The 23,844-nt window shown below is 38.7% G+C and overlaps 1 protein-coding gene and 1 pseudogene across 3 annotated transcripts in view; one reads left to right on the top strand and one right to left on the bottom strand.

Annotated features, from left to right (window-relative positions):
* The window catches only part of LOC144286315 (uncharacterized), a 65,195-nt pseudogene extending 44,631 nt beyond the window's left edge, over positions 1-20,564 (bottom strand). Inside the window, exons 1-2 of the transcript XR_013354362.1 lie at positions 20,188-20,564; positions 10,574-10,695 (exon numbers count right to left, since the gene is read on the bottom strand). The product of XR_013354362.1 is annotated as an uncharacterized LOC144286315 (transcript). The remainder of the gene's footprint in view (positions 1-10,573; positions 10,696-20,187) is intronic.
* ANKFN1 (ankyrin repeat and fibronectin type III domain containing 1) overlaps positions 1-23,844 on the top strand; it is a 298,786-nt gene that overhangs the window by 235,641 nt on the left and 39,301 nt on the right. For both annotated transcript variants that reach the window (XM_077852611.1, XM_077852610.1), the window contains exons 11-16: positions 2,981-3,080; positions 3,505-3,637; positions 4,116-4,232; positions 10,964-11,179; positions 20,388-20,554; positions 23,264-23,414. In XM_077852611.1, the coding sequence (XP_077708737.1) occupies positions 2,981-3,080; positions 3,505-3,637; positions 4,116-4,232; positions 10,964-11,179; positions 20,388-20,554; positions 23,264-23,414 (884 nt within the window). The remainder of the gene's footprint in view (positions 1-2,980; positions 3,081-3,504; positions 3,638-4,115; positions 4,233-10,963; positions 11,180-20,387; positions 20,555-23,263; positions 23,415-23,844) is intronic.

Genomic DNA, 23,844 nt, shown 5'->3' with positions numbered 1-23,844 from the left:
GGATTCTTAGGAGCTAACTTTTGGATACACTGTCCAAAAATGCATTTGTTCTACCTACCATTTATTTAAGGTTTCAGATAAGTACAGAATCCTTGGTTGAAATAATTGTCAGGTTTTGAAGGAGTTGCTTTGTTCTTTTCTAGCATTCAGTGCTGAGAAGTCTGATGTCATTCTGATTCCAGAGGTTTTATAGGATACCTTTTTTTTTCGTTCTCTGGAAGGTTTTTAAGTTTCTTTTTAATTAACATCAATACTCTAAACTCTGCTTTGATATTTTCTTCATGTCGCTGAATAACATGTTTTATTGCTAATTCTTGATTTTTTTTTTTTTAAGTTTGAGGCATTATCTAAGGAAGGATGATTTTCCTTTTTTCCCCTCCCCCCCCTTACATGCACATTACCATTCCAACCCCTTATCCTCTTAATATATTGAATAATACAAAAAAAGGAATGCCGTAGTGTGGGTGTATTGTTTGTTGTGCTAAGGACCTGGCAAACCCTTTCAATATGGGAAGCTATACCCTTCAACTATGGGATATATTCCTGTATGTTAATTATTTAAGTATGTCTCTCCCTCTTTTTTCTATGCTCTCTCCTACCAGATCTCATAGTTTGATGTGGAACCTCCTAGATTAGCCAGTTAATTTCTCTTCTATTTTCCATCCCTATGTCCTTATGCTCTCTCTCAGAGATTTCTGCAACCTTATTTTCTAAGCTTTCTACTGAGTTTTTCAGTTTTTGATACTATATTTTTTAATTTCCAGTACTCTCTTTTATTCTCTGAGTATTTCTCTTAGATTTCTATTCTTTTTACAAGGATACAGTGCCTTTGTTTCTCTCTCAGGCTATTAATGATAGGCTTCATTTCTTTTTATAGTTTCTTCTCTCAGCATTGTCTCCTCTCTAAATTGCTCTTTTATTTTTTATTTTGGCCTCTGTCTTTCCTATTAGATGCTTTTCACATCTGCCTGGTGATCTTTGGATGTTCACTGAGAATTAAGAAAGAGAGTCAATAGCTGTTGGGGAGCTCTGGGTACATGGATAGGGCTCTTTATCTATATAGATATAGCCTATCACTGTAAGCATGATCTGGCATGGCCTTTTCTTTAAGAAACCAAGGAAAGCAATGTCAGAAGCTTTGGGTGAATTCTCTTAGTCTAGTCAGAGTCTCCAGAAAGGTTTTTTCCAATGTCCTTAATGGAGGGTGTAAGTTTGAGTATCAATGTTCTGAGAGCCTGGTGGGGAAATAACCTATAGTGGAAATTTTCATTTAATCCACCTGTTTTGGGTACAGTACTACCATCCCACCCCCACTTTTAACTGTACTCCATGTCTGCCACTCTAGAAACCCATTTTTATGTTTTTCAGAGAATAAGCCACTAGAGCTTTTTTTCTAGAGTGGAGAAGGGGCATTTGTTCAGCTATACAGGTTAGAGGAGAAGATCCAGAAGTCCAACTGCTTTTTAAACATCCCTCTTATTTTAGCTCCATACTCATCCCCCACTTTCAGCAGTATGTGGTACCCAAGGGGTGAATCGGGTTACTTCTCAGTCTTCTCCACCGCTGGCTTAGGATTCATCTTTCTCAAGTCTGCTAAATCCATCTGTTCATCTGCTTTCCAACTACCAAAGTTCACTTGCTTTTGTTTCCTTTCCCATCTCTTTGTCTTTATAGATTTATGTAGTTTCCTTCTTTTTTTTAAATTCTTTTTACTCTGGTTTGAGTGAGATTTAGGAAGTATGTAATAGAATATGTTCAATATGCTGCCTTTAACCGGAAGTCTCAGCAGCATCATTTTCAAGCACAGTATGACCAGCCAAATTCATGTTCAAGTCAGAAAAAAATGTTTTTGTTTTGTTCTGCCAGGAATAACCATTCCCAGCACTAGCTTGAAGCTGGCATGAAAGTTTGTGTCAGCTTATTCCCAACTGGTCCTATAGGATCATAGGCAGAGCCATACTAGGCCTCAGCCACAGGCTATTGCCCAGCTTTCCACACCAAAAAGCAGTGACACAAACCATATTCTCACCCCAGTGACATCTGTCTGAAGTTTGGTGATGACCCCCAACAACCTCAGCTTCTCTTGATTATACAGAATATGAGAATTGAAATCAGTGATCATTTAGCTCAGCTCCATGGAGTACTATTTTAAAAACTATCTGGGGAAGCCTGCAAGTTTTATCAGTGAAATCTCTAGGTTGTAAATAGAAGGGATAAACAGAAGCAATGAATGATCTGCTCACCAATGTAGCCACCGAACCTTGCACATAGTAGTGTACAGAAAAATATTTGTTTAGCAAACTAATGTCTCCATTTTTCTGGTACTGGCTTTTTATTCTTGAGCAATCCATTTTAACCTCTCAATCTCAGTTTCTTCTTCTGAATAATAACAATCATACCTATGCGTACAACTATTTTTGTAAGCCAACATATACACTGGAAAAAATTGCCCCAGAATGCTAGCAGCAGTTGAACTAAAGTGGCAAGATGATATGGGTGGAGTTTTGTTCTTTTTATCTATTTTCCAGACTTTCTGTAATGTGCCTATATCAACTGTATAATGAAAAAAAAATTAATGGAATATGTAGACAAACGAGAAGAGCTTTGCCAGCACTGAGAAATGTGTGAATATTAAAGGCAATGGGAGGAGGGCAAAGATTTTATTCCATTTCTTTTTATCCTACATTATAATAAATCACTCATCTGGAAAATATAAACAAAATGCCTAAGTAGTTTCCCTTGGAGTTATAAATGTTACTAATCTCCAACATTTTTGAGGAACTGATCATTAATTGAAGTAACCACTGGCAACTCAAGAGATGAACTTTTTGTAGTAATGAATGAGCTGAAATCCTACATGAACTGAGGATAAGTGACACCAATGGCATGGGGAAGAGGAAGGCAGGAAGGTGGGAAGAAGGTACTAGGAGTGTTATACTGCCAATGGAATTTACACTGTATTTTTTTTTCTGTGTTTCAGAAACTTCAAAATTACAAACCACAGGCCGCAAGCAGTCAGTCTCAAGGAGCCTGAAACACCTATTCCATTCCTCAAATAAGTTTGTGAAGACTTTAAAACGGTGGGTCCTATGAAGCTTTTCCAGTAGGTCTTCATTTCTCAGGAATCAGCTGGTTTGGATTCTTAGTAGAAAGTTGGTGACTGGGTGATGATGGGCACTGAGGGGGGCACTTGACGGGATGAGCACTGGGTGTTATGCTATATGTTGGCAAATTGAACTCCAATAAAAAAAAAATACCAAAAAAAAAAAAAAAAAAGAAAGTTGGTACAATTTTTTCCTTTTTGTTATTAAAAGAGTAGAAATTCACTTTTCTCTGAGAATTTGGGCAAGATAATAATTTCACTGAGTTCTAGCCTGTGAACATGTGGCTCATAGGTATATTTTAAATGATCTTTTATCATCACCAAAAATATATTTTTCCATGATTCAAGCTTGGCAGAGGTGACACATGGAGACAATTTTTTATTTTACTTTTGTTTTTTAGGGGACTCTACATAGCCGTTATATTTTATTACAAAGACAATATGTTAGTCACCAACGAAGATCAAATACCGATTGTTGAAATTGATGACTCTCACACCAGTTCCATTACACAAGATTTTCTGTGGTTCACAAAGGTATACTACTCGGTTCTGATTTCATTTTCCCCCAGTTTGCACCAATGTTTCTTTGCATAAATCTCAGAAACCTTTGTTGAGGAGTCTTCAGTGATCAAAGTATTGGGGTGGGAGTAAATTATCTCAAAGGTCTTCTTTCAGCCCTGATATGCCCTGTGCCATAAAAAAAATGCCAAAGTAGCATCTACACTACATTTTCAAAGCAAAGAAGCTTGCGCCCTGTCAGATTGTGTCTCCACTATTCTGAGTTATGGGATCATTTGGCAAAGACTAAAATGTGGATCTGACTATTTCATTAACATTCAGATCTTTTTCCAATTGGATAGAGATCAAAAAGTTGTTTTGCATGTATCTGAAAATGGACTGGAGAACAAACATCAGGGGTCAGGTTTCCTTTTCCCTGCTTTTTGCTTTGATGCCACAACCTAAATCATGTACTGGCTTGGATGATGATATGACCTCGTGACTTTTTTTGCAGCTGTCTTGTATGTGGGAAGATATAAGGTGGTTAAGACAAAGCGTACCTATTTCCATGTCCTCATCCACAGTGCTGCAAACTCGGCAGAAGATGCTCACAGCAACAGCCCAGCTACAGGTGAGGGGCCAGGCTTCAATCCAGATTCCCACAGAAATCTTAAAAAGCTTGGTCAGCTTGGTTACCAAGTCCACCTGGAAAGGAAAAGGATGGTCTTCCTTCTCTTTCAGATCCCTAAGAATATAAAGGCTTCTTAGGCAGTCTGAGCTGCACATCTGTTCACGTAGGGAAACTGTGCCTTTGGCAATTTCCTGGACAAGGAGCAAGGGTCTCTCTTCAAGAGTCTAGGAGTGACCCCCTAAACAAGAGGTGAGACTTGAGTTCTGGATTTGATATTAATCAGTCAACTCATTTCTCATTTCTGGGCCTCAGTTTCATCACTTGTAAAATAAGAGGAGTTTGACTCAATCACAGGACAAACCCTTGCTGCTCTGGTATCCTGTGCATCTATGAGCACATAGAGATGGAAAGAGAGACCAGCAGATATTTTGAATAATTTCTTCACTTGATCTTTTGTTAAAGCACAGGAATTCGCATATATTTTTGCTTACTTTATGGAAAAAAAGAAAAGGAAAAGAAAAGAAGACAAATGGCAAAAAAAAAAAAAAAAAAAGACAAGCTAGCTCTTAGAAGCTTACCTTTAATCCCAAATTTATTCATCCTTCCTTCTATATTATTAACCTAATCAGATCAGGTTCCCAAGTCCAACAAGAACATTTGTAGGTTACAAAGCCCCTCTCATAAATGACACTGAATTTTAACCAAGTTCTTCTGGGTTTTCCTTTCACTGTTTTCTATTATCTGAATTTGTGGTTCTAGCTATACAGAATTGGAAGTTTTTAAGAGATCACTGAACTTTTATCAGTGATGGGTATTTACCTACAAAGCTGTCAGTTACATAAACCCCAGAAATACACATAACAGGAATCTATGTAAGCTATGTTTGGCCAGGCCATACCAGCCAAGGCATAAAAATAGGATCATAACAAAAAAAAAAAAAAATTCTGTGGCTCCACCCCCACCAGCAATTACAGGAACTTCATTTCTTGACCCACACAATAATAACAATTCAACCACCTGAAATAGTAACAATTATTGTGCTGCTATTATAATTCTGAAAGGCAACTCTTACTCCTTCTGTGCTACACTTCATTGCATAAACAGGTTACTGCCTGTGTGCTGAGCTGCCTCAGAGATTTTAGCAAACAGTGGGCTCTATTTCAACTCACTCTTGGCTACAAAATTTTCTTCAACTCAAGGAAAAGTTCTTGGAGCTGGGCCATGATGACTGTACTGAATTCAAAGTGTCCCTTCCTTTCATCACTAATCAGCCTTAGGTGGAACAAGCCACTGCACCTCAAACTGCTCTTTCCCTAGGATAAAGCCACCTCATTCTCAGGAGGCTCTTTGGTACCTTAGATAAGTTCTTTCTCAAGAGACTCAGGCACCTTAGCGGATTCTTCATTAACCCACCATAGAGCCCAGACATGCTTGGATCACACTGAACAAGCTTAGAATTTCAAATGGGCCTCTTTATTTCTAGAACACATCCATTTCATATCAGTAACATGAGAAGGGTCTGGCTGTCATAGCCAGTGAAGCTAGATGCTGAGGTGGTAGAGAGAAGTCATGATGGTCAGTATCCCCCTACTCAACTACTCCCATTGCAATAGTTCTTGGATTTCCCTGGCCCCCAATGTATTGACCCCACCACTTTTCATAATTTATCAACCCCCTTCTGATGCCATTTCCTTCTTTGTCCAGCTTAGATTCCTTGGCCCATTCTAATCACTCCCTTGAAAATATTCTAAATGTCTGGCTGCTGTCTCCCCCCATATTATTAAAGAAAAATTCCAAGCCTGGATGAATCCAACATGTCTACACTGGATTATTTGCACACTACTGCATAAAAGTCACCAAAAAAGGAGGCTGGTTTTGTTGTTGTTGTTGTTGTTAAATTTATGGCTATAATTCTCACATATGTTACCTAGTGATCACATTCCATCTCTCTACTAACTTCACTTTCCCAAACTATAAGGCAACTATTTAAAACTTTCTCTTACACCTCTATCCCTTCCCCACACTCTCCATCCCCATATCAGGTGATGACTTCACTGTATAATTCATTAAGAAAATAAATTGGAATTCTTTTCCCATTACCAACTTACAAAGCCTCCTGGCATTGATCTTTCTCTTTCATTGCTCTTATTACAATAGTATTCGTTGGATAAATCAATCTATTTGTCCAACCCCTGCACCCTAAAGATCACACTTGGGGGTACTCTTATTAAAAAAAAAAAAGGATCACATAAATGTACCCTCATGCCATAGTCACCACTTGAATAGTTCACCAGCCCTGCATGGTGACCAGCACCTCACAGTGCTCAGTAAATAGTTACCCTTTACAGTGCCCATCAAAGGCCAGAGCACTGCTATGCATTCTCTTCCCTACTTCACATTTCTGTTCACCTGCTTAAATAACAGGAGTCAAAAAAAAAAAAAATAACAGGAGTCATTGTCAAATGTATTTATTTATTTATTTATTTATTTATTTATTTATTTATTTATATCCTATTGCCCAAACTATTTGCTGATCTTTAGGATGAAAATGTCTGAAAATTGTGAACCCACCTTTGATGTTTAGGTAGTGAGAGGGAAATAAATGACAAGGCACAGAAACACACCTCACAAGAGGAAGAAAACTGAATTTGGGAAAATTGCTACTTAATATTTCAGGTCTCTTTGCTAAACTAACATTTTTTACAATGTTATGAGGAAAATAAAAGTGCATTCTTAAATAGCTTGATTGGCATCAGCCATACATAAATCCTGTGGACCTACCTCTGGTATATTTCACTGTACTGTCCTCTCCTTTCCAGTATCACTACCACTGCCTGATTACCCCAATTACATCAAAAGCCTCTGGTATATTTCACTGTACTGTCCTCTCCTTTCCAGTATCACTACCACTGCCTGATTACCCCAATTACATCAAAAGCCTCCAAAGTCATGCTCCTGCTTCCAGTATTCTATATATTGTGTATACACACACACACACACACACACACACACACACACACACTCTAATCCATTCTCCACACTTCTGCCAGAGTAGCCAAAAAAGATTCTGACCACATCATGCCCTGACTCATGCTCTTTCAAGAGCGGCTCTTTATCCCCACCATCACCATCTTTCTCCTCCTCCTGTTTCCACAGCACACTGACTTGCCTTCATTACAGTGCATACCAACCACTGAGCACCAGGTGCCTTATATTCCAATTTCTGCTCTGTAGTGAAGTCCTTTAATACATAATAATAAGTAATAATTACAAAACAACTTTTATTTCACAGAATACATTCCAGGCACTGTGATAAGTGCTTTACAAACTATATCTCACTTAATCTCCACCCACTACACCCTAATGAGAAATTTTTTTTAAAGATTTTATTTATTTATTCATGAGAGACACAGAGAACAAAAGAGAGAGAGAGAGAGAGGCAGAGATACAGGCAGAGACGCAGGCAGAGGGAGAAGCAGGCTCTATGCAGGGAGCCCGATGCAGGACTCCCATCTCGGGGCTCCAGGATCACGCCCTGGGCTGAAGGCAGGCACTAAACTGCTGAGGCACCCAGGGATCCCCAGGAAGTAGTATTATTGATAATCATTTAACAAATGGTAAAACTGAGGACTAGAAAGGTTATATAATTTGCCCAAGGTCATATTAATAGGAAGTAGCACAATCTGGATACAAATCAAGATCTATATAACTCTAAAGCCTACATTCTTTCCAATACTTTTATCATCTTATTATGTGTTCATTTACAAAAAGCATACAAAAAATTTAAATAGAAGAAATTATCCACATAGTTTGAAAAGTCAAAATAGTCTATCCTGAATCATTTGAAGCTGATTTAGGAGAAGTGGACTTAGATTTATTTGAAAGAAAGTAAAGTATGAATTAATTAATTGATTAATATGACCTAAGGAGGAAGAAAAACAATTATCTGCCATCATTTGGATTAAAAATAATAAGATGAGAAAACCTGTACCCCACACTGTTTTTTCCACCCTTAGGAAAATGACAGAGTCCCCAACGGGCAGAAGTGTACACTGCTTTCACATTGAGGGTTATCTGAAATACTTATCCTCAAAATAAGTAATTATCTCACACTGAGGATTGGTTACATTAAACTTTCTTTCTCCATTACCTTCAGAAATTAGTGCTAGTGAGTAAAATCCAGGTAACAACTTATGAATACCATGTCTTTTTCATTTTTCAGAAGAGGGATAAAGGTTTCCCCATAATTTAACTGTCCTTTTCTAGGCCTTAATATCTCTACTCTGGATTTCCTTCAACTTCCCATGTCCCCCAAGCTGCTTAAATAGTGTGCTTATCTGTCTAAGGCTTATTGATAGTCCTGTGATTTGTTCTGATTACAACTTAGATGCATTCCTGTGAGCCATCAGGTAGCTTTTATTCTTCTTTAACTTGTAGGATCCTCGGGGTTCCCAGATTTCCCAATCTTGATTGCATAGCATGACAGGCATCAAGATGGTTTGGTTTTCCTTTAGGTCCTAAAGAATCTCAAATTTGCCCTCTTGGAACATGGTTGCAGTTTATTTTCACAAGGATATTCTGCTTTGAAATTGGACTCTGTCCAGAGCTAGCTATCCAACCCAATTTGATGTCAATAAAGAATTTCAGGGAGACTTTTAGTGCCTTCTTATTCAAACTATTGGTCAACATATTCAAAGCTGATGGTGAACCACTGATGAAAACTCTGCTTAAATGAAATGACCACCACATTCAATGTCTCCTCATCAGCTTTGGTCCAAAATAAATCATATTTTCCAATGTCCTAATGATAAAATGTTAATTCAGTCAACAAAGACTTATTGAGCTATTAATATGTGCCAGGCACTATGCAAGTAACCCAGAGACACAGAAATAAAACAACCATGAGCTCATGACATGTACATCAATCTGCAGGAAAGCCAGATATAAATTTGTACAGGGAGCAATTCTGGACAAAAGAAGGGATGGTAAATTCTGAGAGAGTTGGGAAAGTCTTCCCAGAAAGGATGAAACCTAGGCGGAGTCTTGAAAAGGAGCAAGTGTAAGCCAAGGTGGGATTCCAATTAGAATATGCAGAAAGGCCATACCCCAGTTATGTGAAGCTTGAGAGTTTACAAAATACTTTCTCAAGCATTGTTTCACTGAATCTCCCAAACACTCTGTAACGTAAGGATTACATAAGGGCTGACCCCTTAATTTTAGATGATGAAACTCAGGGCTAGAAAGGGTAAATGATTTTTCAGAAGTCTAAGAGTTAATGAACAGCAGCCCGTCCTGAAACTCAACACCAGTATAACTAAAGGCTCAGCATCAGTGGTGTGCTGGCGCCAACTTGTACTGACTCAGGAGAGCCAACTATTAAATACTCAGGAATTTTGAAAGCCTGTTGTCAAACTCTTGGTACCTTGGTAGCTTTAAATCAGCCAGCATAAGTGGGAGCATTTACACCACAGAAATTGGCCTATGTTCTAAAGCAGGTCTTCTTTTCTTTGATAGCCAGTTTACTTATCAGTATTTATCAGTATTACTTGGCAGCAAACTGCCTTTAGTTAAAACTGTCTTACTACAGAGGGCTGGATGAAAAGCTTTACTCAATTAACTTCTCTATGGTTTAGAAGTCAATTATTGAAAAGGAATAATCTGACTGAATAATTAAATTATTTTTAAAAATAATGATCCCACCAAATGTTTATATGTCAATAATTATTTATGAAATAAATTTCTTACTTATGTGTCCAGTGCTAATGAGGAAAAATAAAAGATATAAGACACAGTCTCTACCACGAAGGAACATTCCAGTGTTTTCATAGCTGCAGATATGACCAGCTGGTGCATTCATTTTTAGGTCATCCATGTCACTTTTCCAAGTTCCAGTTCTACTTTCGCTCTCCTGCTAACAGGTCATCAACATTTACCTGAGCTCACAAATGGCAACTGAGATGATTTATGTGATTTTTGAAAAATCACAGATATTCAAAGTAAAAGGGTATTTTATCCTATTCGTCCAGTGTTCTAGGTTAGAAATCTTCAAACCCTGCATATTTTTAAAACTCTATTTTAGAACATCTGCCTGACCCCCTCCACATTTGATGTGGTGTCTTTCTCCTCCTATCTTACTAAAAGTATTGTCTGCCTCAATTGACCTAGCTCACAAACAATTTTAATGTAATTTTAAATAAATAGAACCCCCTGAAATGCAGATAAGTCAAACCAGGCCAATCTCCCAATTAAAGTATCTTGAAAGGAATGTGCTCATTTAGGGACCTGTACAATGTGCTACATTGTCAATTCACTTCTTCATTTTAAACAACCCCAGTTCATACCAGCTTACTGTAGATCTCTTGAAAACTCCACAAGTGGCATACTTGAAATATCAGGCATTTTTCTTTAAAACATCTGGGATTCTCTTCAAGTGCTGGTAACTGAGGTCTATGTACTGGTGTGTCTATGTGGGTAAGAGATATTTACAGATATTGAATTTGCTTAAAAAAACATAATTTTGTGCCTCTTGCTATAATCTTTGCAGGCTTATGGTGAAGAGATTTTCTTTGAGCCTCTGTTAAGTACATTTCTGCGGTGCCACATATTCTAGGTTTAAGTTTGCTTGAAAAAAAACTTTTCAGAAATATCAGTTAATTATGCAGTGTCTTTTGTTGCAATTATGTTACTTTGTACAATATCATCCCAGCTACCAGAAATCTATTTGTTTCTAGAATTTACTTGGAACACACAACTTGGGAAGAGTTTACTATGAACCCATTAAAGACCGGCATGGAAACATCCTCATAGTCACCATCAGAGAAGTGGAGATGCTCTATTCATTTTTTAATGGCAAATGGATGCAGATCTCAAAGCTACAAAGCCAGAGGAAGTCTTTGTCAACACCTGAGGAGCCAACAGCCTTAGACATTTTACTGATAACCATCCAGGTATGCAGTCTTTTCAGTTTTCTAATACTGTATATTTAAAGTTTCAAACACACTTATTGAGGCTCTAGTGAAATATACCAAGAGCCATTTACAAATGTAGTGATGGAGTCGAGAGGGCCCAGAGGTATTTCATTGCTTGTATTCCACACATAGGAAAGATTCAGAAGCTTATTTTTTATTTATCACTCTCCAGATCTGGAATTCATCAAGCAGTACAAGTACAAGTGGTGAGCATTCTGAAAATACCCCTGGCCAATGAACCAATGAGAAACATTGAGACAAATGTTTGAGTAGGGGTCTACAGGTAATATAATCAAAACATTAAACCAATATCTGAAGGAACTATAATAATAATAATACATTTCTGGACTCTGTATGTGTGTATGTATGTGTATAAAACATTCTGAATAAAAACACTCTTTAACACATATTTACTCATTTGTTCCTTATAATGCTCCCCTGGGTCAGACAGGCATGATGAAGTGCATTTTAGGAAATGAAATGACTGAGATTCAGAGATTGTATGACATATGGCCACAGAAAGAGGCAGAGTTAGTGAAGCTAATGAAGCTCCAGCACATTCAGCTCTTCACTTGCACAAGCCCCTTCCAATGCCCTGGCAGAGACCTTTACAATTTTGTATTCTTCTCCTTAAAGAAGGCTCCCAAAATTGTATTCACTTCAGTTCCTGCAAAACTTGCATTTGTCCCGGGGCACACACCTAGACAATGACAGAGCTGAAACCTAAATTCAGTTCTTCTGACTGGAATCATGCTTCTTTCTGCCATGTCACATCACATTTCCAGGCAGGAGTTAGGATTTCAGTCATGAGGGATTGAAATGAAATAAATGATGGAAGACTCATATGAGAACAGAACAGCGACCAAAATTCAAAATTTAGCCAGCTTAGATCAAGATTCAGGCAGGCTGGCATAACCAGGATACAAAGTATATCTTCTGTTCCTGAGTCCAGCACTTTCTCCACACAACACCCCTCACATGTTCTTATGGGAATTCTTTTTCTTTCTTTCATTCTTTTTCTTTCACACGGTTTCTTTTTCTTTCTTTCATTCTTTTTTTATTTTATTTTTATTTTTTTAAAGATTTTATTTATTTATTCATGAGACACAGAGAGAGAGAGAGAGAGAGAGAGAATGGCAGAGACACAGGCAGAGGGAGAAGCAGGCTCCATGCAGGGAGCCTGACGTGGGACTCGATCCCAGATCTCCAGGACCACGCCCTGGGCTGAAGGCGGCACTAAACCTCTGAGCCACCTGGGCTGCCTTCATTATTTTTTTAAACCCAGTCATGGGGATGAGTTCTATAGTACTCTCCAGTTAGATGGTAAAGCTGGCAGAAACACCTACCTTGATGGAGCCCTGTGCAACCAATGGAATATATGTACAAGACAGCCAGTCCAGAGTAATGGGAAAGAAAGGGCTCTGTCCCATATAAATAAGTCAAACCCGAGCCTTGGTGCCTGTGGCCTTTCATGATCACCCTAAAAAGCTAAGCCACCAGCCCACTGTCTTATTTTCATTCCCCACTGAGGAGTTATTGATATAATAGTCTCACCTTTCCAACCTTTGCACTAGCCCAAACCAGAATAGAGTCCAGTGTTGCAAAGGTAAGCTAATTGGTCAAAGCCAATACCTCTGGCTTTGATTTTATGGAATCTGGGTTCATATGAAATTGATAGGGGGTGCGTGTGTAGGAGGTGGGGGCAGGGAACACAGACACATTCGTGGCTCCCCTCTTCACCCTTTATAAGCAAGTGCTAAAAGAAACATTTAAAAAATCATAATAAATTGAGCTTTTACAGGGTGACTAATACACTAATCCCCTATAGGGATAAACTGGGGTCTGGGCTACCTTTGCTCCTAGAAACACAGCACAGGCCCCAGCATGATATAATACCTGGTTTCTCCTAGACTTATTACATTAAAAATGTGTTACAGGTGCAGAAAAATTCCAATCTGGCGAAAGGTTGTTAGAGAAGGAGACCAAAAATAGAGGCAAGATCAGGTTTCCACACAGATTCAAGTGGAAAATTTACCCCCTCTGACTGGCATATTTCTGCTTGATGTCATTCCCACCAACCCCCACTCTCCTTCTTCTCCTCCTATTTCTTCTCTCTCCCCTCCTTCCTACAGGTCTTATACTGGAGAGGAAATGGGGGATAAAACTACTGGGGCTGGTATCCAATCACTCCTGGACTTTAATTATGTCAGGAGTTGGCCCCACCAACTCAACATGGAAGTTGTCACAAGTCTTGGTCTTTGCCCAAAGCAGGCTGGGTAACTTCCCACAATTCTAGGCCACAAACCACTCTCGTCTCTCATGGTCAGTAAAGTGATGACCATCGGGCCTTCAGACTGGAAGCTTAGACTTCTTCCTGCCATATCGCAACACATACTGAGGCACCACTTTGGAATCCGACTGACTGGATATGATTCCTGACTCCACCTTGTCTAGTTATGAGAGTTGGGCAATTTACTTAATTTCTGATCCCTCATATTTCCTCTTCTGCAAGAAACTCTACTTCATAGGGTTCTAACAATACATAAAGCATTGTAAGAGTAGCATAAAGTGAGCACTCAATAAGTATTAGTGATTATTATTTCTCTACTCAGAAAAATCCAAATAATGCTTGGTCATCCTCAGAGCATACCTAGGCCATCTCCTCTCATCCCTACCCTCCCAAAGACCCTGGAATTGCCTTAATCATCCCTTGGGGTATTGCACCACTCCCTCTACCTTTCCATAAGAGCGAAGGAAAAGATGTATAAAATTGTATGGTTTGCAATGGGGTTTTCAAAACAGAAAAGGGCTCTAACAAAATCTGAGCTCCAGGGAAGCTCCATGGTCTAACCCTCTCAAATTCCTGACCCTCTCAAGTCCCAGACCTTCATTACTGCCCTTTCTCATATCTAGAAGAAAGAAATTCTTCCCATACGTGCCTGGGAAGGAGAAGAGAATTATTATGAACAAATTATAGTCCCTCTGAGCAAACTAATTAGCAATGAGAATATTTCCAATAGGGATGCTCCTCTCAGTGCTGAATTACTCAGTGATCTTCAGAGTCACCTTAATAACGGGAAACTTCACAGGTGAACTCTGAAGATTAATCTTTCACATTCATACTCTATTTTCAAGTTTATAACATGCTGTCACATCTATAATATCATCTGATTTTTATGAAAACCCAGTGAGATTGGGTGGGCAATTTTATTATGTCCTGTTCACAGATGAAACTATAGATTTCAGAGAAATAACTCTTCAAGGTCATTATCAGCCAAAAAGCAGTATAAGAGAAACTAGGACCCAAATCTCCTGACTCCTAGCCAAATCCCCCTCCCATTCTGCTAAGCCACTTTACAGCCCTCCCCCTCCTTTTCTCTGAATACTTGGGAAAAAAAAGTGTCATCCTAGAGAGAAGCCCGTGAAACTTGCCTTCTGTCCCCTCCCAGCTCTGTTCTTCTCCTTAGGCATTCCTTGTCACCCAGTGTCCCCTTACACCTGCAATGTCTGGGACCTACTATCTCTTCTGCCCTTTCCTGTTTTTTTTTTTTTCTAGCATAATCCTGCTCTTTCTACCTTCAAACAGCCCCTAACATGGGGATCAAAAACTACAGGAATCAGGAAGATGAATGAAAATGAGCCCATCTAGCTGGACATGAGAAACAATTGGATTCACACAAAAACTCATTTAGCAATGTTCAAAGCAGAATTATTCAAGTAGCCAAAGAGTGGAAACAACCAAATGTCCAACAACTAATGAATGGATAAACAAAAATGGTATATCCATATAATGGAATATTATTCAGCCATAAAAATTAGTGAAGTACTGATCCATGCTTCAAAGTAGATGAACCTTTAGAACATTATGCTAAATGAAAGAAGCCAGGCACAAAATGCCACAAATTATACAATTCCATTTATACAAAATATCCAGACTATGCAAATCCACGGAGATGAGTAGTTCCAGGGGCAGAGGGAGGAGGGACTGGGGCATGACAGCTAATAAATACAAGGTTTCTTTGCAGAGTGATGAAGATGATCTGGAATTAGGTAGTGCTGATAGTCACACAAGCTTATGAACACAGGGGAAAAAAACCCACAGAATTTCACACTTTAAAAGGGTGAATATTATAGTATGTGAATTATATCTCAATTTAAAAAAAAAAAAAAAGAAAAGAAATAAGCAGAAGCAACAGAGACTAGAGTAATCCAGAGGGCCCTTGTCTCATCTAAAGAACAGCCCATTCAGCCTCTCTAACTGCAGTGGAAGAAAGTGGTCCTAATGTTGAAATGTTCCCCAATTTAATTTAAAGAGAAGTTGGAAATCTAGAGTTTTAAATTAAATCTCTTTATTTTTAAAGGTTAGAAAATAATTTAGAAAACTTAAATTCTTTGTAGTGAATATCATCTTGGGCCCACAAAGACTTTTGCTCTCCCTGGACAATTCAGTTTCCGTCCCCTCTGCAACAAAACAAAAGACCTGTAGTTACTAGAAAAGCATCTATCATTCCTCTAGCAAGCTCTTAGGGATACCTGATCAATGGAGATTGGTTGGATATACCCTTCCTGGTCACTGCACCAGCATAGCAATTCTCTCCTAGAGGCCCAGCCCGACTCCACTACCTCTGGGCCTCTCACTTCATATTTAATAAACATTTTTTTCAGCACCAACTAGGTGCCAGGAACTCTTCTAGGTGCTATAGGAAAAACAAATGAATAAGTCAAGGTCCCTGCTCTCAAGGAGTTCAGTCAAGGGAGGGAGACAGACTTGTAAACAAATCAAGGTAATACAAGGCAGAATTAAACCAGAGCCTGATACCAGTACAAACAGTGTACTATGGGAACACAGACAAAGCAGCTATTAATTCTCCCTGGAAATATCAGGGAAGGCGTTGTAGAAGAGGTGACATTTGGCTGAGCCATGAAGGGTAAATTAAGTTCACCAGGTGGAGAAAAAAGAGGGAGAAAGAGAGTGTAGAGAAGGAGGAGGAGAGAGGGAAGGAAGGAGAAAAGAGAAAGGAGAAGAGAAGGAGGGAGGGAGAAGGAGATGGAGAAAGAGAGGGAAAAAGAGAGGAAGGAAGTGAAGGAAGGAAGGAATTAAAGAGAGAATTAAATTAAATAGAGGGCATGGTAAAGTAACGAGGCATAAGGTGGAAAAGTAGATCTAACCCTCCTTCGGGTCCACAATGGACCTTACATAATCCTTATTACAGAGTTAGAAAAACTTGCTACATGTGTCTCTCACACACACTGAAATTTCAGTTCCATGAAAGGGAGGATCACATCTCATTCATCTTGATGTCATTAATATTTTAGCATGACACTTGATACATAGTAGGTGCCCAGTAAAAGTTAGTAGAATCAATGAATTCAAGACCAACAAAGAACTAAAGAAGAGATTAGGACATGTCTGAAGAAGGAAAAAGCATCCATTTCAGCTGGAGATGAGACACAAAAGGACAATAATGGAAATAAAAGCTAGAAAAACAGATCAGAAGTCCAATCAGGCAATATATAAGCCCACAGACACTGGATTTGGTTTAGGAGGCCTTCCTAGTATACCCTAGATTAGGTGAATGGGACAGTGTCTTTCTCTTCCCATACATTTCTCAGGCTCCAAAAACATTCTAGTGAAGGATAAATGACTATTAAAGGCAGGAAAACACAGGCAGATGCTGAGAGTCTTTAAAAAAAAAAAAATGAATGAAAGAGTAAATTACTCCATCTAAGAATGGTGTTGGTTTTTACATAACCACAGTGTGTTCCTAACTCTCATTCTATTTGTGGTTAGTTCTAACCCCCACATGTTTTTCTCTTAATCCCATCCTATACTTGTATTCCTGGATTTGGGTCTTTATAAACACATTTTCTTACTAAGTTTCAACTCTAAATATGATAGGTTTATTTTTCTAATGCATAAGATCATACAGAGCTTTATTACTATTTTCTAGAAAATCAAAACCACAACAAATTGGGGACCCGCAATTTTGATACACACATTCTTCATTTCTTTGTCTGGAACATCAATAAATAAGCTAAAGAGACAGGCCCTCAGGACAAGTCCCTACTGGGCCATCACTCAATATGTCAACTGTTCCCACACCATCTCCATTATCCACAAATCTTCCAGATAGTCAGCTTATTAAAGTAATGTGGTCAAGATTCTACTTTTCCTAGATTATCTAGTGAAACAGATCTCACTGGAGATTTCTCTCTGGTCTATGGATTCTGATCTTTTGCTATTGGAAATTAAAGCTGTCTGTATGATTTGCCCTTAAAAAAACCATTTTGACTCCTATTTAGTGTCTCAGGATTCCTAGGTGACTGCAAATTGATTATTTGATGGTTCTTTCTCATTTTCCCCAAAGATCAATAAGTTGGTGGTCTTTAATTACTAGGGTCATCCTGTGTTTCTCCCCTTCCTGTTTCAAAGATAGGCATATTTGCCCTTTTCTAGTCTCTTGGGACTTTTCCAGCTCCCCATCACTTCTCAAAAATAATGACCCTTGGGTTTGTGGCCGCATCTGCTTGTACAGCAAGTACCCCTTGGGTGCATATCATCCAATTCTGCTGATCTGAATACTTCTATTTTCCCCTCTCTCATTAACTTCTCTCATTTCCTTCTCTCATTTGTTTCTCTTGTATTACCTGTTCATTTCTATAATTTTCACATTTTTAAAGTTTTTTTTAAAGATTTTGAGAGAGAGAGAGAGCAAAAGGGAACATGAGCTGAAGGAGAGGCAGAGGGAGAGGCAGGCTCCCTGCAGAGCAGGGCTAGATCCCAGCACTCTAGGATCATGACTGGAGTCGAAGGCAGATGCTAACCAACTGAGCCACCCAGGCACCCCTCAAAATTTCACTTTGACAGAACTTCCTCTAGTCTGTTATTTACCTGTGATCTTTTCTAAAGAGATAAGACAGAAGATATCAGAAAGTTCTGCCTTATCCATCTCCTGACATTAATAAGAATTCCTTCCTTCTTCATCACAAAATCCAATTTTTTTCTAGGTTTTGTTTGTTTTGCCAAATAGCACAAAAGTTATTTAGCCTTGCTTTTCTGTACCTGCTAGTTGCGCCTTCCTCCCAATTGTGACATTCTTATTTTGTCCCTCTCATGCTATTCTCCTATGTTCTGGCTAGGGGAGCTGTTCTGACTTCCACATGTTGTGTATCTATCATATACAGAAATAGCCCTGGTTACTAAGGACATAAAGCAATAGAAAACACAGTGCTGCCATTAATTTCATAGTCTGGTTCAAGAAAAGAATATAAAAGAGGAAAAATAATAAGTACTCTTTCTTCTGTATGCCTCCATTGCCTCTATTGTAAAACAAATCTCAGAATATTGTGGTCATTTGTTTACTCATCTGTCTTTCTCAACCTCTTCAAAAGTAAGCATCATATCATGTCCAACTGAAAACCCAGTGTCTCCTGTAGTGCCTGGAACTCAGTATGTTTGATAAAGGATGGAACAGAGGAGATGATACACAAGCATATGTTAGATGCTGCAGATGATGAATTCTACAAAGGAGGGATCACTCCTTCAGAGTATACAGGTCAAGGAAGGCTTCATATCTCTCTGTTCCATAGAGAATTCTGTACAAGTATAAATGTTTGGTTTTCTCTTCTTTTTTAATCTTCTCTGCATTTCAGGGTAGGGTTGTTTCCTTCTTTTCACTCCCTGGAAAAAGCAGGCTACATTCTGGCCTATAGGAATTTCTCCCTGACTCATCACTCCTAACTCTGTGTTTCAGTTCCCCCACTGCCCAAATGTGGGCATTACCTACTGACACATATTTCTAATTATTCATTATCTGAGTTCCTGCAGTTGTACAGGAAGGCAAAAGGCACAACCGAAGTAGTTCACTAGAGAGCTGACCACATATAAAACAAGACTCCACTCAAACATCCTTCTGTGCTTAACTTAGGTTGGCACTTCCTGTTGCACCAATAACTTCATTCAGTTTCTGCTGCCTATGGAATATTATAATGTGAAAATACAATGCAAATTCAGGGCAAATCTATTACAAAGCAAATTTTAAAATCTTATAAAAGATACAGAATTTCATGAAGCTGATGAAAATGATGTGGAGACCTAATCAAATCATAGGCAAAGCTATTGACAATTAAGAATCTAGCAGTGGAAGGCCAGTTAACAACTGAAGAACACAAAATGAACAAGAATCTTAAGAGAATGACTTGAATATCAACATTTTTTAAAACCCAGGGGAAAAAATATGAAGATTTCAATTACTCCTTCAAAAATATCCTCTTCAGGCAACCCCGGTGGCTGAGCAGTTTAGCGCCGCCTTCAGCCCAGGGCGTGATCCTGGAGACCCAGAATCGAGTCCCACGTCAGGCTCCCTGCATGGAGCCTGCTTCTCCCTCTGCCTGTGTCTGCCTCTCTCTCTCTCATTCTGTGTCTCTCATGAATAAATAAATAAAATCTTTAAAAACAAAAACAAAAATATCCTCTTCATGATCACACTGTGAAAGTTAAATGTGAGGAACAGCATTTCAGCTATCATACAATTTAGTCTGAAAAAGGCCAGAAAAAAAAAAAGGAATCAATACTTGATTCTTTCTTCATCCTCAGAATTAATGAATAACTACAACTCAAATGTTAATAATGAAAGATAAATAAATCTATTGCTATTACTGTTTCATTTTTCAAGATAAAGAATCAACCACAACTTCATTTTTCCACTTACTATAAAATTTTGATCCAATTTTAAATGATATCATTTAAAATAAGACTTTCCTACATACCAATTATTCTGAAATAATGAGGCTTCTTGTACTGCTTTGTCAGCTTTTACACTTGCAAATTTCTGTTTCCCCGCAGCTAAACAATAAGCCTTGCAAGGACAGAAATCATAAATTCTAGTTTTCTACTTTCCTGTTCCAATCACAACCCACACACCTCCCCCCAGCTCTAAAAACTGAGGGAAACAGGATATATGGAGGCTATATTAATGACTGATTACCTGACTTGGAGGATAATTCTCCTGAAGGTAAGACTGGCCGTACCACCAACACATCCCCAGCATTCATGGTGGTATCCAAGGCTTCTCACCTAACTACTTAGCTACAACTCCTTTATGACATGGTGTACCCAAGAAAGGAAAAGATTTTGAGATTACTTTTTCAAGGTGTTTTATGTGTTGTTTTGTTTTTCACCCTACAGGATATTCTCTCTTACCACAAAAGGAGTTATCAGCGTCTCTCTCCTGGATTATATCTGGGTTACTTAAAGCTATGCAGCTCTGTGGATCAGATCAAAGTTCTAGTTACCCAAAAGTTGCCAAACATTCTCTGCCACGTGAAGATCCGTGAAAACAATAACATTTCCAAGTAAGTTATGAGGAGTCCAGATTTTCCTTGTGATGAAACAATGGCTCAAGTGACGGTTTGATGTGTCAGAAGAAAACTGACATGGCATAGTTTCTGTGGTGAAATGTCCCCCAAGTGCCAGCACAGCAGGACAGAGGCTTAGCTGCATTTTAACATTAGGATTTGTAGTGTTGGTTGGTGGAGGGAATGAGCCCATGAAGGAGGGGCATGCTCCTTCCATTTTCCTCTCTATGATATTCATGGTACAACCACTGATACTCAACTGGTTAATGCATAGATGCCCTTTTCTTTCAACATTTCTATTTCCAGTATCTTTTTCTTCACAACTTAGTAAGTCATTTAATATATATATGCTATATATATATATACTTATGCTATAAGTATATATATATATTATATATATTATATATATATAATCATTTGTGGAAATGGGTTTTGGTAGAGCAATTGATTTCCCCTTAAAGAATCCCCCTACTCTCATTCTCCCCATCCCTAACCCTCCGGCCTGAGGACTTTGTATGTTTCCTGTACTCTTTACGGTTCTCTAAAGAAGAAAAGAAGTAACCAGGCCTGTGCTTCTGGAAACTGCTCTATGGTTTGGCATTATGGTGAATTATCCTGTTAGCTTAGGGAAAGTTGCCCAATCTTGGTAATCTGGCTCAGGTTTACAACTAGCCCTCTAGCAGGCCTCTGAAAGTCTACGAGAGTGAACTGAATTGTGCTCAACCTGAAAAAAAAAAGTCAGAATGCTAAGAAAAAGAACTCTCCAGGCTTCACCAGGCTTTAGAGTACAAATTAGATCCCCAAACTCTAGTTAAACCTACGGATTTACCTAACCAAAAGAGATTCTGACTTGGTAGTTTAAAATTTGGTCCATAAAGTGCAAGAGCTTATTAATTATAGTGTCTCACAATGTTTATTAAATACTATTTGATGACAACAAAGGAAATGATGATGGTCTCTTCCAAGAACTCACTAGCTGCCATATTCTCATCTTCCACTAATCAACTACACCTAGACCTTAAGTCTGCCATCTGGTGGTCACTTCTACAATCAACTTTGGTTATCTTATCAATCCTTCCCAAGAGGTTAGGTTACATGGCTCATTTGTGGGTTGACTTAGCAATGGTTACTTTCATCCATTTTCTAGATTTGTGTCTTAAAGGTTTAGACTCTTTCAGTGGTTATACCAACTAATTTCCCCTTGACAAGGATCCAAGTTTCATTTTTTACAAAAGACTCCAGTAACCTTCATTCTTGCCAGTTCCATCTCCCTCATCCTTATAGACTAAACTGCTTAGTTAGTGGTAGATGTTTCACTGTATTCCTACTAGTAATTTATTCTCTAATTCAATTACAGATGCTATTTTAGCAATGTACTCCTTTAGGTTTTGTGAATGCTTGTGCTAATCAGAACCCCCTCATTTAGTTCAACATCAGTGGTGGGAGAATAGAAATTATCGCTAAGCAGGTTCTCAAAGGTTTCAATTATTTGTGAAGCCAACAACATGCCCAGATTGAAATAGGATTTAATTTTTATTTTGTTTCTCATTGGGACAATAGAATAGATTTTCCGTAGTATTTTCCAGTGTGGGAACTGAAAGCAAACAGATATCTTGAACACAGAAACTTTTCTAAGAGGGTAGTTGGTTAAAAGAGATTGTTTTCTGGTGAAAAGCTCATGTCACAATTGATTTCATTTTCTGACACACAGACTGGAGCCCAGGCTGGTATATCCCACTGGGGAGAGCCCTCAGAGGGTTTTTACACCAGTGGGAACATATGTTAGCACCTCCTCTCTTTCTGTGCCCAGAGAGGAAGGCTTTCTTCTTCCCTCTCTAGCCTGCTCCTGAAAGCATATTGCTGCTCCCCGCAGAGTTGGAAAGAGGAGAAACTGAGCCAAAGTAATGTATTTAGAGACTTATGCTAGCATACCTGTGGAAACAATGTTCCCAAGAGGCATTTACCTTGATCTTTTCAAGCTCCTTTTGAAGAGTGGCCTATGGGGGACAAACCAGATGTGTTTTCTCCCACCATCATTCTTTTCCCCTCCCTTCTGCATGACATTTGGAAAAGTTCATCAGGAAGGATTACAGAGCACGCAGAATAAAGACACAGATGATTGGTTAGAAAGGAGGATGGAAGCAGTGATGTGTGTCCCCTGGTTCCTTTTATTGGAATTGCCTGGTGTTCCTGTTTGTGATTCTCCTCAAGCTCTTGGAAGGGGAAAGAAACCAAAATAGTCCCCACGATTACAACAGGCCAGGGTTGAAATGTGCCATGTGGTTTGTTGCCTGAGTTGGACCAGAGTCCTGTGGTTACCCAACTGCTGAATTAACCAGCAGATGCCCCTGTGGTAAAATGTAGGGTCCTAGAACTTACAGAGGATCTTCAGGGAAGAAAAATGAAGACAGTTAGGAAATTTCTACCAAGTATTTCAAAGCTCCAATCTCAGAAACTGATTGATACAAATTAGACCTGCTGTTCTGAGGTATATGTGGTTTGATAGGTGAACTAAGCTTAAATTAGCAAAAGCCCATTTTAAACTCCATTTGGGTGGCAAAAAGTTCAAATTTCATGAATTGTATTTGTTTTTTTTAACCACTAAAAAACTGGTTATCCAGGTTCTGGACATATACACTGAAAATGTTCTGAGCTGTGTTCTGAACTTTTGTTATATTTCTAATTTTAACTTGACTCAACATACAGAGAGGAATGGGAATGGGTCCAAAAGCTTTCTGGCTCTGAATCTATGGAAAGTGTGGATCATACTCCTGACTGCCCCATGCAATTGTTCTTCTACGAGCTCCAGATGGCAGTGAAAGCTCTCCTTAAGCAGATCAATATACCTCTACACCAGGTACTAGTCTTTACCATTTTTATCTTCTTTTTATGGCTAATGGAAACTGCATTGTGCATAAAACTTAAGAGGTAAAAAAAAATAGATATGAGTTTATTTTCATTGATTTAAATACCACTTTGCAAATGCTATACACTTTGAATTTGACACCTACAAGTGAACACAGACTGCCCTTTTGCCCCTTTTCTGTATCTCCTCCATGTTGACCTCCTCCAAGGCTCCTGGACCTGGCTTTATTGTGGTATGATCAAGCAAGGAAATATTACTGGCTAGCCCACCTTTAAAAGACACTAAGTCTCAGCTGCAGGATAGCACAAATCAAGGAGAATAAATAACTTAAGTGTATAATTAGATGTACAAATGACTTATCTAAGAACAGCAGACTACTGGTAGTATAATCTATATCAATGGCAAGATTATGCCATGCTAT

Source organism: Canis aureus, chromosome 16, assembly GCF_053574225.1.
Source record: "Canis aureus isolate CA01 chromosome 16, VMU_Caureus_v.1.0, whole genome shotgun sequence".
NCBI classification, from domain to species: Eukaryota; Metazoa; Chordata; class Mammalia; order Carnivora; family Canidae; genus Canis; species Canis aureus.
The sequence above is the reverse complement of the archived record's forward strand: the minus strand, read 5'-3'. Positions and strand labels throughout refer to the sequence as shown.